Source organism: Microcaecilia unicolor, chromosome 5 (genome assembly GCF_901765095.1).
Source record: "Microcaecilia unicolor chromosome 5, aMicUni1.1, whole genome shotgun sequence".
NCBI classification, from domain to species: domain Eukaryota; kingdom Metazoa; phylum Chordata; class Amphibia; order Gymnophiona; family Siphonopidae; genus Microcaecilia; species Microcaecilia unicolor.
The window spans coordinates 238,549,698-238,566,202 of record NC_044035.1 but is presented as its reverse complement, the minus strand read 5'-3'; the positions used below and the strand labels follow the sequence as shown (position 1 = coordinate 238,566,202).

Sequence of the window (16,505 nt, the reverse complement as noted above, 5' to 3'; positions counted from 1 at the left end):
TTCCTTCCTGACCTCGTTACTCAAAGATGGCTGCCCCCTCCTGAGCTAGCCAAGATGGCTGCTGTCCTTGATCCAACTCGGATGACGGCTGCCAAACTTAGGAAACTGAAACAAACCCTCCTAAGACCGAACCTTGTCCCTCTTGAACGAAGCTGAGGAATGACTTAGCTGGGAGGAGCGTCGAACAGGTGAGGGACGTAACACCTCCACAATGACATGCTGGTTAGCCTTATATAAAGATGTGGCCACTGGTGTCACGTTTCACGTGCCTACCTGCGCTCCCGGGGTGGGGAGCGATGGTCGACGGGCCTCGTGGTGTCCAGTGCTGCGGGGACGGACCTCCGGGGAAGCCGGCGCTGCCGCGGGTCGGGCCAAGCCCGGCGGCCCGCTGGAATGAACGCGGGTCCCGGAGAGTGGAGCGTTGCGCCGGCCAAGATGGCGGCGTCGGCGCCGACGCTTCCCTTGCCCTGGGCAGATCGGTGCGGAGGCTCCCCCCACAACATGCCGGATTGGCGCGCCGGGACTCAGACTCCGCCTGGAGGGTGGGCCGGCCAATCCTCAAGCCCCATCGCCTTCCGGGTCCGGGTTGGTTGGTTCTCCTCCCGACGAGGGGGCGGAACGGCGCAATATTTAAACATGGGAGCTAGAAGACTCAGTGCTTCCGTTTCGTGTATCAGAAGCCTGCACAGTGGGATTGTACGGAGTGCTAGCCGCCCTTGCTAGCTACCCTTCAGAGACTGTGCTACTTATCCTTACGGAGTGCTAGCCGCCCTTGCTAGCTACCTTTCCGAGACTGTGCTACTTATCCTTACGGAGTGCTAGCCGCCCTTGCTAGCTACCCTTCAGAGACTGTGCTACTTATCCTTATGGAGTGCTAGCCGCCCTTGCTAGCTACCCTTCAGAGACTGTGCTACTTATCCTTACGGAGTGCTAGCCGCCCTAGCTAGCTACCCTTCAGAGACTGTGCTACTTATCCTTACGGAGTGCTAGCCGCCCTTGCTAGCTACCTTCCAGAGACTGTGCTACTTATCCTTACAGAGTGCTAGCCGCCCTTGCTAGCTACCTTTCAGAGACTGTGCTACTTATCCTTACGGAGTGCTAGCCGCCCTAGCTAGCTACCCTTCAGAGACTGTGCTACTTATCCTTACGGAGTGCTAGCCGCCCTTGCTAGCTACTTTTCAGAGACTGAGCGTCCTAGACGGTGTTACTGACTACCAGCCAGGTCAGCCGTCACCCCGCGGTTCCAGCAGTCCTGCTGGCCGCCTGCAGCTGGGGGCTCAACCCTTGGTGAACGGCGGCCGCCGCGGGTGAAGATTCGGGGTGCACGGCTGTCCTCTAAGGACCTGCGGGGCCTTAGGGAACCTAAGGGCTCACCAATCGCAGAAACAGGACAGGAAACGGAAGCCATGAGCTCGCCTACGCAGCCTGATCTACGGGACCTGGCCAAGGTACTTCAGCAGCAGCAGGAGCAGCTGAACGCCCTGTCAGGGGCGCTCCAGAACGTGTGCTCTCAACTCTCTACGCTTCAGGTACAGAACCAGGCCGCTGCGGTCCAGGGGGCCGCAGCGGCTCCCCGTTTGGGAGGGTTCCGCACGGGACCTCAGTTCCCTGAACCGGCACGGTATGATGGGACCCCCGGAGGCTGCCGGGGGTTCCTCAATCAGTGCAACCTGGCCTTCCGGATGCAACCGGAGGCATTTTCTTCAGACCAAAGTAAAGTGGGATATCTTATGGGCCTATGCGAGGGGAAGGCCCTGGCATGGGTGTCCCCCTTAAACGAACAGCAGGACCCCATCTTAGACGGTTATGGAGAATTTCAGCGCCGTTTCCGCATGGTGTTTGACCATCCGGGCAGACCATCGTCCGTGGCGTCGGAAATGCTGCAGATCCAACAGGGCGAGGGTAAGGTGGCTGATTATGCCATTCGTTTTCGGACTCTAGCCACGGAGCTGCGTTGGAACCCGGAGTCCCTGATGGCAATTTTTATGGAAGGACTGCAAGAGCGAATCAAGGACGAATTGGCAGGACGTGAGGTCCCGGGGCAATTGGATGCCCTGATTTCGCTCTGTATACGTGTAGATACCCAGTTCCAGGAGCGAGCTAGAGCCCGGACTGAACGGCAAAAGTGGGCGCGGGGACTGGCTTGGGCCGGTAAGGGCCCGTCCCCTCGCCGTGAGACCCGGGACTCCAAGGAATATGGGGAAGAACCAATGGTGATTGGCCGTCAACGGCTGGCTCCTTCGGACAGGAAGAAGCGCTTGTGGGACGGGCTATGCCTCTATTGTGGTGAGGCCGGGCATTTCATCCGTGCTTGTCCCGCTCGGGCGGGAAATGCTTCCCCCAAGGCACCTTGAGGGGAGGGGTCTTGGGGCACTCCGCTCCCCTACCGGATTCCCTGGTAACACTGCCGGTAACTACGGTGGCACGAGACCATGATCCAGACTCGGGCCCTGGTGGACTCTGGGTCGGGGGGCAACTTTATTGGCTATGAACTGTTGCAACAGATGGGCTGGCCTACGCTTCCTCGTCGACCGGCGCTGCAAGTAACCACCATTCAAGGAACTGCCTTACCTCAGCCGGTCACGGAGATCACCCCTTTTTTGGAATTGCAGGTGGGGGAGGATCACCGGGAGGAGGTTCAGTTCCTGGTGCTATCCCGGACAATTCATCCGGTGGTTCTAGGCTTGCCATGGCTCCGGTGTCATAGTCCCGTGATTGACTGGAACGGGGGAACTATCCGGTCTTGGGGTAGCACCTGTCGGGGAAGCTGTGGTAAGGGTCAACCGGGCAGCTGTCCCGCATTGGCTATGGTGCCAGAGGGGGCGCGGGCAGATCTGGGTTCCCTGCCTATGGATTACCGGGACTTCGCAGATGTATTCAGTCCAGTGGAGGCGGAGATCCTACCGCCTCATCGGTCTTTCGACTGTGCCATTAGGTTAATGGCAGATGCTATGCCACCCCGGGGTCGACTGTACACCTTGTCCCGGGAAGAATCCAAGGTGATGCAAGAGTACGTCCGGGAGAATCTTCGGAAAGGGTTCATCCGCCCCTCTACGTCCCCTGCCGGGGCCGGATTCTTTTTTGTTACCAAGAAGGATGGCTCCTTGAGGCCCTGTATTGATTATCGAGGGTTAAATGCCATCACGGTAAAGGATCGTTTTCCCCTACCACTCATTCCTGAACTCTTTGACAGGCTGCAAGGAGCTCAGATTTTTACTAAATTAGACTTGCGGGGGGCCTATAACTTGGTTCGAATCCGGCAGGGGGACGAATGGAAGACGGCATTTAATACTCACGAGGGACATTTTGAGTACCGGGTGATGCCGTTTGGCCTATGCAACGCCCCTGCAGTGTTCCAACGATTCATCAATTTCGTGCTCGAGGATTTGTTGAACTCCACGGTGATAGTATACCTGGACGACATCTTGATTTTTTCCCAGAACCCCGCCGAGCATGTAAGTCATGTGTGTGCTGTGCTGCAACGGTTGCGGCAATCCCGCCTGTTCGCCAAGCTCAGTAAGTGCGCCTTTCATCAGCGGTCGCTGCCTTTTTTAGGACACATTCTGTTACCCGGGGGCCTGCAGATGGAGCCTGACAAACTCCACGCTATTCGGGAATGGCCTCAACCACTGGGATTGAAAGCGCTACAACGATTTCTGGGATTTGCGAACTACTATCGCCAGTTTATACCTCAGTATTCGCAACTGACAGCGCCGCTGACGGCGCTCACTAGGAAGAACGCGAAGGTCCGGGATTGGCCGCCAGAGGCACAAGCGGCTTTCCGCCACGTGAAGGAGGCGTTCAACTCAGCACCCATCCTGTTGGCCCCGGATCCTGAGAAACCCTTTATTGTGGAAGTGGATGTGTCCGCTTTGGGGGCTGGGGCGGTCCTCTCTCAAGTCAACCCCAAAGGCCGGCGTCAACCTTGCTCCTTCTTCTCTCGTAAATTCTCCCCGGCGGAACGTAACTATACGGTAGGGGATAGAGAACTCTTAGCATTAAAATTAGCCTTACAGGAATGGAGGCATCTGCTGGAGGGAGCCGAACACCGGTTTACGGTGATCACTGACCACAAGAATCTTCTTTATCTGCAAGAGGCCCAACGGCTGAATCCCCGGCAGGCCCGGTGGTCGTTGTTTTTTTCCAGATTTCACTTTCAACTGGTGTTTCGGGCTGCGGCTCAGAATACTCCTGCGGACTCTCTCTCCAGAGCATTTGAGGTTCCAGAAGAGACAACGGAGATCCATCCCATGTTGGATCCGGCATGTTTCGGTGCGGCCACAGGAGTCGCCGCTCCTATAAAGGAAGTAGTGCCCCCCGCCGATAGAGAAAAAGTAATGCAGTGAGGACATTCGTCCAGATGGGCCGGACACTTCGGGTATCAAAAGACCCTCCATTTCATTGCAAGACAGTATCAGTGGCCTCATATGAGGCGGGACATTCTCCAATTCGTCACCACTTGTCCTGTGTGTGCTCGGACTAAGCCAGTAATTGGGCCTCCTGTAGGGGACTTGCAACCGCTGTCCGTACCGACAGTCCCTTGGACGGAGTTATCCATGGATTTCATCACTGACCTCCCCAGCTCCCGGGGTCACACGGTGATTTGGGTGGTGGTTGACCGGCTGTCTAGGATGGCCCACTTTGTTCCGTTGCCGAGACTACCATCGGCCACCGCCTTAGCCCAATACTTCATTCAACACATTTTCCGGCTTCATGGGCTGCCCATTCGGATCATCAGTGATCGAGGACCCCAATTCACTTCACGCTTCTGGAGAGCATTATGTACGGCATTGGGGGTAGAGACCCACTTTTCATCAGCCTACCATCCTCAAACTAATGGCATGGTTGAAAGGATTAACCAGACATTGAAGGGATTTTTGCGGGCATTTGTCAACAAGCGGCAAGATAACTGGGCCTCTTTGCTTCCTTGGGCCGAGTTTGCATATAACCACAGTGACCACTCGGCCTCGGGAGACTCTCCGTTCTTTGTGGTATAAGGACGACATCCTCGGCTTCCAGCACCGTTCCCTTCTACATCTCCGACCCCCATGGTTAATCAAACTCTGGCTGATCTACAGAGGGTCTGGGAGATGGCCCGGAAACAATTGCAGAGAACTGCGGCCAAATACAAGGTCTTCGCAGATCCGCTCCAGTGTTACAGCCGGGGCAGAAGGTATGGTTAAGCACAAGATATCTACGACTCCGGGTGCCCTCCCGGAGGTTGGGACCTCGATACATTGGACTGTTTGCAATCCAATCACGAATTGGAACAGTAACCTACCGGTTGCGATTACCGAGTACCCTACGGGTGCATAACGCCTTCCATATTTCCCTGTTGAAAAGGTTTCGAGGGTCCCGATGGCACCCTCAACGGCAAGAGGCCGAAGCTCTAGAAGCCACTCCCGATCCGGAATATGAGGTGGAGGACGTTCTGGATTCAAAGAGGCGACGGAGAAGGCTATATTACTTATTGTCTTGGAAGCATTTTGGTTCCGAGGACAACTCCTGGGAACCCGCGGAAAACGTACATGCGCCGGATCTGATCAGAGCCTTCCATGCCCGGTTTCCTTCCAAACCCGGCCTCTGGTGTCCGTAAAGACAACTCCCAGTGCCCTTCAGGCAGTTCTGTGCAAAGTGATGTGGGAAATCCAGTATTTAGTCTTAGATTCAGCTTCTTCTTCTTGTTCAGGCAGGGACTAGGGATGTTGTAGAGGCAGTGTTTACAGCCCCAGAGAGGAGGCAATCCCAGCCACTATATAACAGGGTTTAAGGATGGAACCACAGCCTGTAACCCTCTACAGAGAACTTACAGTGATGGACGGTGAAAGGATAAAATTGGAGGAAAACATTATATAGCTGCAATAGAAGATTCACAATGCCGTAACACTTATTGAAGCTGGAAGTCCAAATGAGCAACAGATAGCTGTTTGGCAAATCAAGTGCAGGGGTTCACAATACTGAAGAACTTGAGACAATTATTCAGCTTTTGACTGTGTGCCTTAATTCCAGGTAACAATAGCATATTATGATCATGTGAAATATACAGGTGTAATTTCTTTGGATATTTTTGTGTTTTCAGTTCACCTGTTCATTCCCTTGGACTGGATAGCAACCAAGCTGATACTTCCAGGAGAATCCCTAGCCACCTAACTTCACTTCACCCTATGCTGAAAGGTACAGTGCTGCTTGTTATGAAAGAGGTCAGTTAACCTGTAACTACCATTGCATGGGAGTTAAGGATGGCAACATGTGATGGGAGTGGGATTCAGTGTCCTTTTATCAGTATTGTAAGTCAAGACTGATAGGGGCCACCCCTGATGCGTAGTTAATTTGCAGTGCCGCAAGTCATCCCATGAGGCTGTACCTGTCAATCAATCCAAATTTCCGTGCAAGTGGCAGAAGTGACTTCATCTCAGCTGATGCACTACAGTGACATTTTGCTTGAAATGTCATCACAGTATATCTGAAATGTTGATGATTTTGTCTCTGAAACTCTACATAAGTATTGCCATACTGGGAAAGACCAAAGGTCCATCAAGCCCAGCATCCTGTTTCCAACAGTGGCCAATCCAGGTCACAAATATCTGGCAAGATCCCAAAAATGTACAAAACATTTTGTACTGCTGATCCCAGAAATAGTGGATTTTCCCCAAGTCCATTCAATAATGGTCTATGGACTTTTCCTTTAGGAAGCCATCCAAAATTTTTTAAAACTCCGCTAAGCTAACTACCTTTACCACATTCTCTGGCAACGAATTCCAGAGTTTAATTACACATTGAGTTAAAAAATATTTTCTCTGATTCGTTTTAAATTTACTACATTGTAGCTTTATTGCATGCCCCCTAGTCCTAGTAATTTTGGAAAGCGTAAACAAACGCTTCACATCTATGCATTCAACTCCACTCATTATTTTATAAACCTCTATCATATCTCCCCTCAGCTGCCTTTTCTCCAAGCTGAAGAGCCCTAGCTACTTTAGCCTTTCCTCATAGGGAAGTCGTCCCATCCCCTTTATCGTTTTCGTCGCCCTTCTCTGCACCTTTTCTAATTCCACCATATCTTTTTTGAGAGGTGGCGACCAGAATTGAGCACAATATTCGAGGTGCGGTCACACCATGGAGCGATACAAAGGCATTATAACATCCTCATTTTTGTTTTCCATTCCTTTCCTAATAATACCTAACATTCTATTTGCTTTCTTAGCCGCAGCAGCACACTGAGCAGAAGGTTTCAACGTATCAACGACAACACCTAGATCCCTTTCTTGGTCTGTGACTCCTAACATGGAACCTTGCATGACGTAGCTATAATTCGGGTTCCTCTTTCCCACATGCATCACTTTGTACTTGCTCACATTAAACATCATTTGCCATTTAGACGCCCAGTCTCGTAAGGTCCTCATAATTTTTCACAATCCTCCCACGATTTAACAACTTTGAATAACTTTGTGTCGTCAGCAAATTTAATTACCTCACTAGTTACTACCATCTCTTGGTCATTTTTAACATCTGATAGATTTTTCTGGATTTCAGGACAGCCTATGTGAAGTTGCCAGCTCACTGTGGGTACTTTTTACCAAAATATTGATGCACATGAGAGTATCTTTGCCACCCTTAACTCCCTCCTCAAAGTGCCCTCCGCTCCCACCCCCCCCCATCCCCCCTCACTGTCTCCTCAATCACTGGTTGACTACTTCCGCGACAAGGTGCAGAAGATCAACCTCGATTTCACCACCAAACCATCTCCTCCTCTTCACCCTATAACCCACTCCCTCAACCAACCAACCCAGGCCTCCTTCTCCTCTTTTCCTGATATCATCGAAGAGGAAACCACCCATCTTCTTTCCTCCTCGAAATGTACCACCTGTTCCTCAGACCCCATCCCCACCAACTTACTTAACACCATCCTTCCTACTGTCACCCCCCCCCCCCATCTGTTATATCCTCAACCTCTCTCTCTCCACTGCAACTGTCCCTGACACCTTCAAGCATGCTGTAGTCACACCTCTCCTCAAAAAACCATCACTTGACCCTGCCTGCCCCTTCAACTACCGCCCCATTTCCCTCCTACCCTTCCTCTCCAAGATACTTGAACGCGCTGTTCACAGTGCATTGATTTTCTCTCCTCTCATGCCATCCTCGATCCACTTCAATCCGGCTTTCGCCCCCTTCACTCAACAGAAACGGCACTATCTAAAGTCTGCAATGACCTGTTTCTTGCCAAATGCAAAGGTCACTACTCCATCCTCATCCTCCTCGACCTATCCGCCGCTTTTGACACTGTCAATCACAATTTACTCCTTGCCACACTGTCCTCATTTGGGTTCCAGGGCTCTGTCCTCTCCTGGTTCTCCTCTTATCTCTCCCACCGTACCTTCAGAGTACATTCTCATGGCTCTTCCTCCACCCCCATCCCACTCTCTGTTGGAGTTCCTCAAGGATGTTTCCTTGGACCCCTTCTTTTTTCAATCTACACCTCTTCCCTGGGCTCCCTGATCTCATCTCATGGTTTCCAATATTATCTTTATGCTGATGACACCCAGCTTTATCTCTCCACACCAGACATCACTGCAGAAACCCAGGCCAAAGTATCGGCCTGCTTATCCGACATTGCTGCCTGGATGTCCAACCGCCACCTGAAACTGAACATGGCCAAGACTGAGCTTATTGTCTTCCCACCCAAACCCAGTTCTCCTCTCCCTCCATTCTCTATCTCAGTAGATAACACCCTCATCGTCCCCGTCTCATCTGCCCGCAACCTCGGAGTCATCTTCAACTCCTCCCTCTCCTTCTCTGCGCATATCCAGCAGATAGCCAAGACCTGTCGCTTCATCCTCTACAGCATTAGCAAAATTCGCCCTTTCCTCTCTGAGCACACCACCCGAACTCTCATCCACTCTCTCATTACCTCTCGTCTTGACCACTGCAACCTACTCCTCACTGGCCTCCCACTTTGCCATCTATCCCCCCTTCAGTCCGTTCAGAACTCTGCTCCACGTCTTATCTTCCACCTGGACTCACACCACCCCTCTCCTCAAATCACTTCACTGGCTTCCGATCAGGTACCGCATACAGTTCAAGCTTCTCCTACTAACTACTACTACTACTACTATTTAGCATTTCTATAGCGCTACAAGGCGTACGCAGCGCTGCACAAACATAGAAGAAAGACAGTCCCTGCTCAAAGAGCTTACAATCTAATAGACAAAAAATAAATAAAGTAAGCAAATCAAATCAATTAATGTGAACGGGAAGGAAGAGAGGAGGGTAGGTGGAGGCGAGTGGTTACAAGTGGTTACGAGTCAAAAGCAATTTAAAGAGGTGGGCTTTCAGTCTAGATTTAAAGGTGGCCAAGGATGGGGCAAGACGTAGGGGCTCAGGAAGTTTATTCCAGGCGTAGGGTGCAGCGAGACAGAAGGCGCGAAGTCTGGAGTTGGCAGTAGTGGAGAAGGGAACAGATAAGAAGGATTTATCCATGGAGCGGAGTGCACGGGAAGGGGTGTAGGGAAGGACGAGTGTGGAGAGATACTGGGGAGCAGCAGAGTGAGTACATTTGTAGGTTAGTAGAAGAAGTTTGAACAGGATGCGAAAACGGATAGGGAGCCAGTGAAGGGCCTTGAGGAGAGGGGTAGTATGAGTAAAGCGACCCTGGCGGAAGACGAGACGGGCAGCAGAGTTTTGAACCGACTGGAGAGGGGAGAGGTGACTAAGTGGGAGGCCAGCAAGAAGAAGATTGCAGTAGTCTAAACGAGAGGTGACAAGGGTGTGGATGAGGGTTTTGGTAGAGTGCTCGGAAAGAAAGGGGCGGATTTTATGGATGTTGTAAAGAAAGAAACGACAGGTCTTGGCAATCTGCTGGATATGAGCAGAGAAGGAGAGAGAAGAGTCAAAGATGACCCCAAGGTTTCGAGCTGAGGAGACAGGGAGCATGAGAGAGCCATCAACAGAAATAGAAAACGGGGGGAGCGGGGGAGGTGGGTTTGGGGGGGAAAATGAGAAGCTCGGTTTTGGTCATATTTAATTTCAGGTGGCGTTGAGACATCCAGACAGCAATGTCAGACAAGCACGCTGAAACTTTGGTTTGGATGCAAGGTGAGATATCAGGGGTAGAAAGGTAGATTTGGGAGTCATCAGCATAGAGATGGTAGGAAAAGCCATGGGATGAGATTAATGAACCAAGGGAAGAAGTGTAGATAGAAAAGAGGAGGGGACCAAGAACAGAACCCTGAGGTACGCCGACAGGCAGAGGGATAGAAGTAGAAGAGGATCCACCAGAGTGAACACTAAAGGTGCAGAGGGAGAGGTAGGAAGAGAACCAGGAAAGGACAGAGCCCTGGAATCCAAGTGAGGACAGGGTATCGAGAAGTATGCTGTGATCGACAGTGTCAAAAGCAGCGGAAAGATCAAGAAGAATGAGGATGGAATATTGACCTCTGGATTTAGCCAGTAATATGTCATTGGAGACTTTAGTAAGCGCAGTTTCGGTTGAGTGGAGAGGGTGAAAACCAGATTGCAGCCCCTCCCTACCTCTCTACCCTCATCTCCCCATACATTCCTACCCGTAACCTCCGCTCTCAAGACAAATCCCTCCTTTCAGTACCATTCTCCACCACCGCCAACTCCAGGCTCCGCCCTTTCTGCCTCGCCTCACCCCATGCTTGGAATAAACTCCCTGAGCCCATTCGCCAGGCCCCCTCCCTGCCCATCTTCAAATCCTTGCTCAAAGCCCACCTCTTCAATGTCACCTTTGGCACCTAACCACTATTCAAGAAATCTAGACTGCCCCAACTTGACATTTCGTCCTTTAGATTGTAAGCTCCTTTGAGCAGGGACTGTCCTTTCTGTTAAACTGTACAGCGCTGCGTAACCCTAGTAGCGCTCTAGAAATGTTAAGTAGTAGTAGTAGTATTGTGTATCTATGGGCCCCATTGATCTCAATGGGGCTTAGTAACTAACAGTACACACCAATATATGTTAGCCAGGGCCGTACATGTGCTGGGTAAGCAGGGTAACCACCCTGGATACCAAGCCATGACAGCCTACAGAACCCTTTTGAGTCAGTCTAAGAACCTGCAACCCTTGCTCAGGACACTGTTTGATCCAACAGCTGCCTTGGCATTAGCTCAAGATTGTGTGTGAGAAAATTTAAAGATATGGTCACTGCATTGGTAAATTTGAGGCCTAGAATTGGTGGCACAGCTGAGGATTTCTTAGTGTATGATAGAGAGAAAAAAACAGCTGAAGACATACAGGCTAGTAATTATCAATAAATATTTAATAAAATTACACAGACAGAGCCCAGTAGAAGAGTTCAGCCACACCAGAAAATCCAGTGATTGTACAACATATAAATCCAGTTCTAACAAGCCCGACATGTTGCGGCCTAACAGCCTGCTTCAGAGGTGTATCAACTATATAAAATGCACACTGAATAGTGGCGAAAAATCATTGCTCCCTATGGCTGGGTTAGAGCCAGCCAAGAAAATCCCCCGGATATTCAATGCTGGTCTCCGGAAACAGCCAGGCATTGAATATCCGAGGTCAGCGCCAACCGTGGCACTTATGCCGCTCTGTGTCTTTCCCCACTTTTTCCCCTTGTCTGATATAGGCCCATTCCATTCAATTTTCAGTTATTCTGATGAAGAATAGACAAATTCTCGAGCCCGTATGTATAATTTCTTTCCAATATTGTGCTGGGTTGGAACTAATGAAAAAGAGTAAATAATGTTTCTCTTTTCATGCTGACCTTGAACCTCTGGGGATTGTGCACTATCCGTCTTTTCCCAAAATTTAAACACTGGTGAGACAGGGCAAGCTTAAGTGAAAATAAATTTCCACCAACATGGCACACAACCATTTAGGGACTAAATCAGTGCCTCTCAACTGTCTCCAAGAGATACACCCAGCCATTTGATTTTCAAGATTACCACAATGAATATGTATGACATTTGCATACTGAGCATTTTTAATGTATGCAGATCTATCTCATGCATGTTCATTATGGTAATCCTGAAAACCTGACTGGCTACATGTGCCTCCAAAGGAGGTTGAAGAAGTAGTGGACTAAATAATCTGTTCATCCTAATCCCATGATACAGCATGGAGCTCAGTTCAGTTGTGCTTTACTGGGACATACACATCTCTCTTGTCCCCTTTTTTGCTTTGCCTCTAGCGATGGAGGAGAGAGCAGCCCATCGAGCAGAACGGAAAAAGGAGCTGGAGGAGCTAAAGAGAACACGGGAGGAAGAAAAACGGGTAGGTAGAAAGGAAGTCAATATTGCATCACTGTTAAAAGAGACCATTGTCAAATCATAATCAAAAAATATCAAAAGATGGTTTGCTTTGCTTTGCTTTATGGTTTATTAGATTTGATATACTGCTCTTCCTGCAGGCATTGCAGAACAGTTAATACAATAAAATCTATTAAAAAGATCCAATTCCTTTACCTGAACGTCAGAATAGAGTAATTCAAAGATAATGAGGAAAAGCCTCATTATCTGGCATTCAACCAACCAGACGGCATTGTGCAATATGGCTTTTCTTTCCCATGGCTTCAGAGCAGGTAGTGAACATGTAGGCAAAATGCTACTTTGAGCCCCTGGGATAACACACTAAGCTTGGGTGAAAAAGATTGCAGAGAGTGCTGCCTAGAATGCTAAAAGAGATGGTAAGGGAGTAAAAGCACCGGGGAGAGGGAAGGAGAGTGTGGGGACAGAGTTTGTATGTGAGAGTGAAAGTGGAGTAGGTAGTGTAGATAATGTGCAGGGCTTAATTTCTGCTGAAACGGCTTCCCCCCCACTTGGGGCTCAGCAGGTAATGACATGGCTGCCCCTTGCCTGACTAAATTCCCCCCCCCACCCCCCCAAAGTCTGGCTTCTTTCCCTCTCTCTTCCACTCCCACCCTCCTCACTCCCACAATTTGGCATTTCCCCTTGTCTCTCAACCTTCCCTCCTACCCAGTATACCTTTAAAACTTGTCTTCTCTTCTAGAGGTACCTGGCAGCGAGAAGCATTTCACACATGCTGCTCACAGCCAACTCCAAAGCCTTCCCTCTGACACAATTTCCTGTTTCCACTTAGGTAGGATGCATCAGAGAGAAGGCTTTGGGGCTGACTGAGGGCTGTGTGTGTGAATTGTTGCTTGCTGCCAGCAACCTCTACGAGAGAAAACAAATTTTAAAGTTACGGGGGGGGGGGGGCATTGAGAGAGGGCGGGAGATGCCATATCACTGGCTGGTCAGGGGATAGAAGGGAGAGATTCTAGACCATGGGAGGGGAGGAGAGAGGGAGAGATGCTGGACAATTTGGGGAAGGGAGATAGAGAAATATTGGACAGGGAAGACATGGGAAATTGAGACAAGGGAAAAGATAGAAGGATTCTGTTATAACGTGGGAGAATGTGGAGATCTGACTATGGGGGGGGGGGGGAGAAGAATGAGAGAGAGAGGAGGGAGATGCAAACTGGAGAAAAGAGATGGAGTAAAGAGAGTGGTGAGATGCTGATTAAGAAGGAGAAGAAAATGATAGAGAAGGGGATGCTGACCAAAGGGGAGAAAGAGAAGAAGAGAGAGAAGAGGTGAAGCTGCACTGTGGGGGGGAAGGGGAGGAAGAGGGGACAAAGAAATGCTAGGCTACAAATGGGGGGGAAGAGGGGGAAGATGTTTGGCTATGAGTGGAAGGTGGAGAGAAGGAAGGTGGGCTACAAGGATGGGGTGGAAAGAAGGAGAGATGAAACACTGGGCTGTGGAGAGAAGGAAAGAGAGAGAGAGGAGATACTTGGCTACAAAGGGAGGGGGGAGATGTGGAACATGATGGAACCACGTGGGAGAGGCCATGGAGAGTTGTCAAGGAGATGAGTGAGAGGAGGATGATGAGTACAAAGGGTAGAAATGGGGAGTGGATGACAGAAGGGAATAGGAGAAGGGGGTAAAACTGAGAGTGAAAATGTAAATAAGATTAGCCAATATTGAATTTTTGTTTTCGGTATTATTTGTTACAAATTGTTAATTTATTACACACAGTTTTTGCCTTTGATGCTCAAATTATAATTAAATCAGTTAATGTTAAATTACACAATTTTGTTTTGCTCTGGACTAAGATGTTTTTCTATGCAGTTTGTCTGCAGTGCATCCAAATCACAAGGGGGCGTGTTGGAGGTGTGTTGGGGGAGTTCCCAGAACTTTTTTCTGTCATAATGGTCCAAAGCAAAAACGTCCAGGACTAAACTTAGACATTTTGGCCTAGACCTGTTTCACTCACAACTAAGTCACAAAAAGGTGCCCTAAACGACCACTGAAGAGATTAGGCATGATGACCCCCCCACACCCCCCACAGAGTACATACCAGCCTCTGACAGCTTCAGATGTTATGGCCAGTCCTATTAAAGCAGGAAGCAGGTCCCTGGAATAGCCTAATGGTTGGTGCACTGCATTGTAGAGAAGGGGACCCAGGCTCATATCCCACTCTAACTGTTACACTTGTGGTAGAAAGTGTGAGCCCTCTAAACCCACCAAAAACCTACTGTTCCCACATATATGTGACACCTGCAGTCATAAGAGCTACTGCAGTGGTGTACAGTAGGTTTTTGCTAGATTTTGGAGGTCTCCCCATACAATATAAGAGGGTAACGGTGAGATGTGTACCTGGGACCTTTTATGTAAAGTCCACTGCAGTGTCCTCTAGGGTGCCCCACTGCTCTGCTGGGATATCTGTGTGTCCAGTCAACTAAGAATGCTGCCCCCCCCCCCCCCCCCCACCACCACCACCACCAATACAGCCCAAAGGCTTGTTTTTGTGCATTTTTCCCTTGGACTTTTTTTTTTTTTTCTGAAAATGGTCACAAAAGAAAAGCACACTGAACACAAAACATCTAGGAAATGGCCATTTTGAAAAAAAAATATTTAACCATCTCTCTGACCTCATGTGCAACTTTCTTTAAATAAGTTACCTTTCTTTCTAACCCTTCTTACTCTCTTCCCTATCTATATGTTCCATCTTTGCTTATACCCTTCACTGTCAATTAAAATGTTCTATTACGTATTGTGTTGACATTATAAGTAGTATACTATGCCATACTTTGTATTGTTATTTGAATATATTTACTGCTGTAAGTGCCTGTTGCTCATGTTTGATCAATTCTTACTGTACACTGCCTTGAGTAAATTCCTTCAAAAAGGCAGTAAATAAATTCTAATAAATAAAATAAAAGTAAATTTTTCTGGTTCGAAAATGGCCATGATCACCACTTGATTTTTGGATGTTTTCAGCAAAATGTCCAAAATCGGATTTAGATGTCATATCAAAAATGCCCCTCCACATGAAGTGTAGCAGTAAGTTCACTTCAGCCCTTGCCCCACCCCTATAGTTCACTCCCAGCCCTGACCTCCCCATCCCCACCACCCCCAATTCCACTTCCTTTTTGGCCACAAATTAGGCCCTGGTAATGTGTTTGAAGCAGGATGTAAGTTTGAAGAGGACATGGACAGATAAGCAGTTTACAGAGGGGATGGCAGAGGGTGTTATAAATGTGACCATTGCATTAAATGTTGGATTTCAATAAATAAACACCGTATAAAGTTATACAAATATATTACGTAGAGACTCATTTTCAAAGTACATAGACTTACAAAGTTACATATGGTACTATGGAACTTTGTAAATCTATGTACTTTGAAAATGAGCATCTTAGTTTTTCTTTCATGAAAAATGCTTGTAAAATTCTCAGACTGAATTTTGATTAAGGGCCCTGTTTACTAATATGTTATAGGTGCATTAGCATTTTTAACACATGTTAACCGTGTACGCGCCTACAATATCCCTATAGGTGCCTACACAGTGCTTACGCTAATTGTAGGCGCATTAAAAATGCTAACACGTCTTGTAAATAATTGTCACAAATTGAATGCAGTGAAAAACAGGTTCAGGCTTCCTAAAGCAAACTAGGCCTGTAAAATCATAGCATCTCTCAGTCCTGATACTTCACTGAAGAAATGTGACAGCCTGATTAAGCTTGGCAGAGTTACAAAGTTGGCAAGGGTTGTGTACAGCTGGACATAGGCATGCGGAGAAACTATAAGAAATAATTGGGCAAAGATAAGGCCAGGTGCAGAAACGTTAAATTTAAGGATGAGCGAAGCTTGGAGAATTAAGAAAGTTGAAACTTGGTCCTAATTGGATGAGAGATAAGCAAACTCTCTGAAGTTGAAACTTGGTCATAATTGGATGTATGTGCCAATTATGACGAAAGTGCAGGTGGGAAAGTAAAGGGATCTATGGGACCAAAAAAAGTATAAAAGGTCTGCTACCTAAGCAGTGCCAAAGGAGAAGAAGCCAGTAACCTTTGAAGGCACTTGTGAAGTGCTGCTCCACTATGTGAATATCTGAGCTGCCTGATTTGCCTTGTGCTGCCTTTGGGTAAGATACTGATGCTAATAAACAATCTTGCTATATCTACTGACTATTGGGTTTCTAATTATGTAGTTTGCTACTGCCCAGACTGTGTAAAA

General features: G+C 48.6%; 1 protein-coding gene across 1 annotated transcript in view; it reads left to right on the top strand.

The window, feature by feature from the left end:
- The window catches only part of CCDC191 (coiled-coil domain containing 191), a 212,433-nt gene that overhangs the window by 170,469 nt on the left and 25,459 nt on the right, over positions 1 to 16,505 (top strand). Inside the window, exons 11-12 of the mRNA XM_030203918.1 lie at positions 6,080 to 6,174; positions 12,173 to 12,255. Of these exons, the coding sequence (XP_030059778.1) occupies positions 6,080 to 6,174; positions 12,173 to 12,255 (178 nt within the window). The remainder of the gene's footprint in view (positions 1 to 6,079; positions 6,175 to 12,172; positions 12,256 to 16,505) is intronic.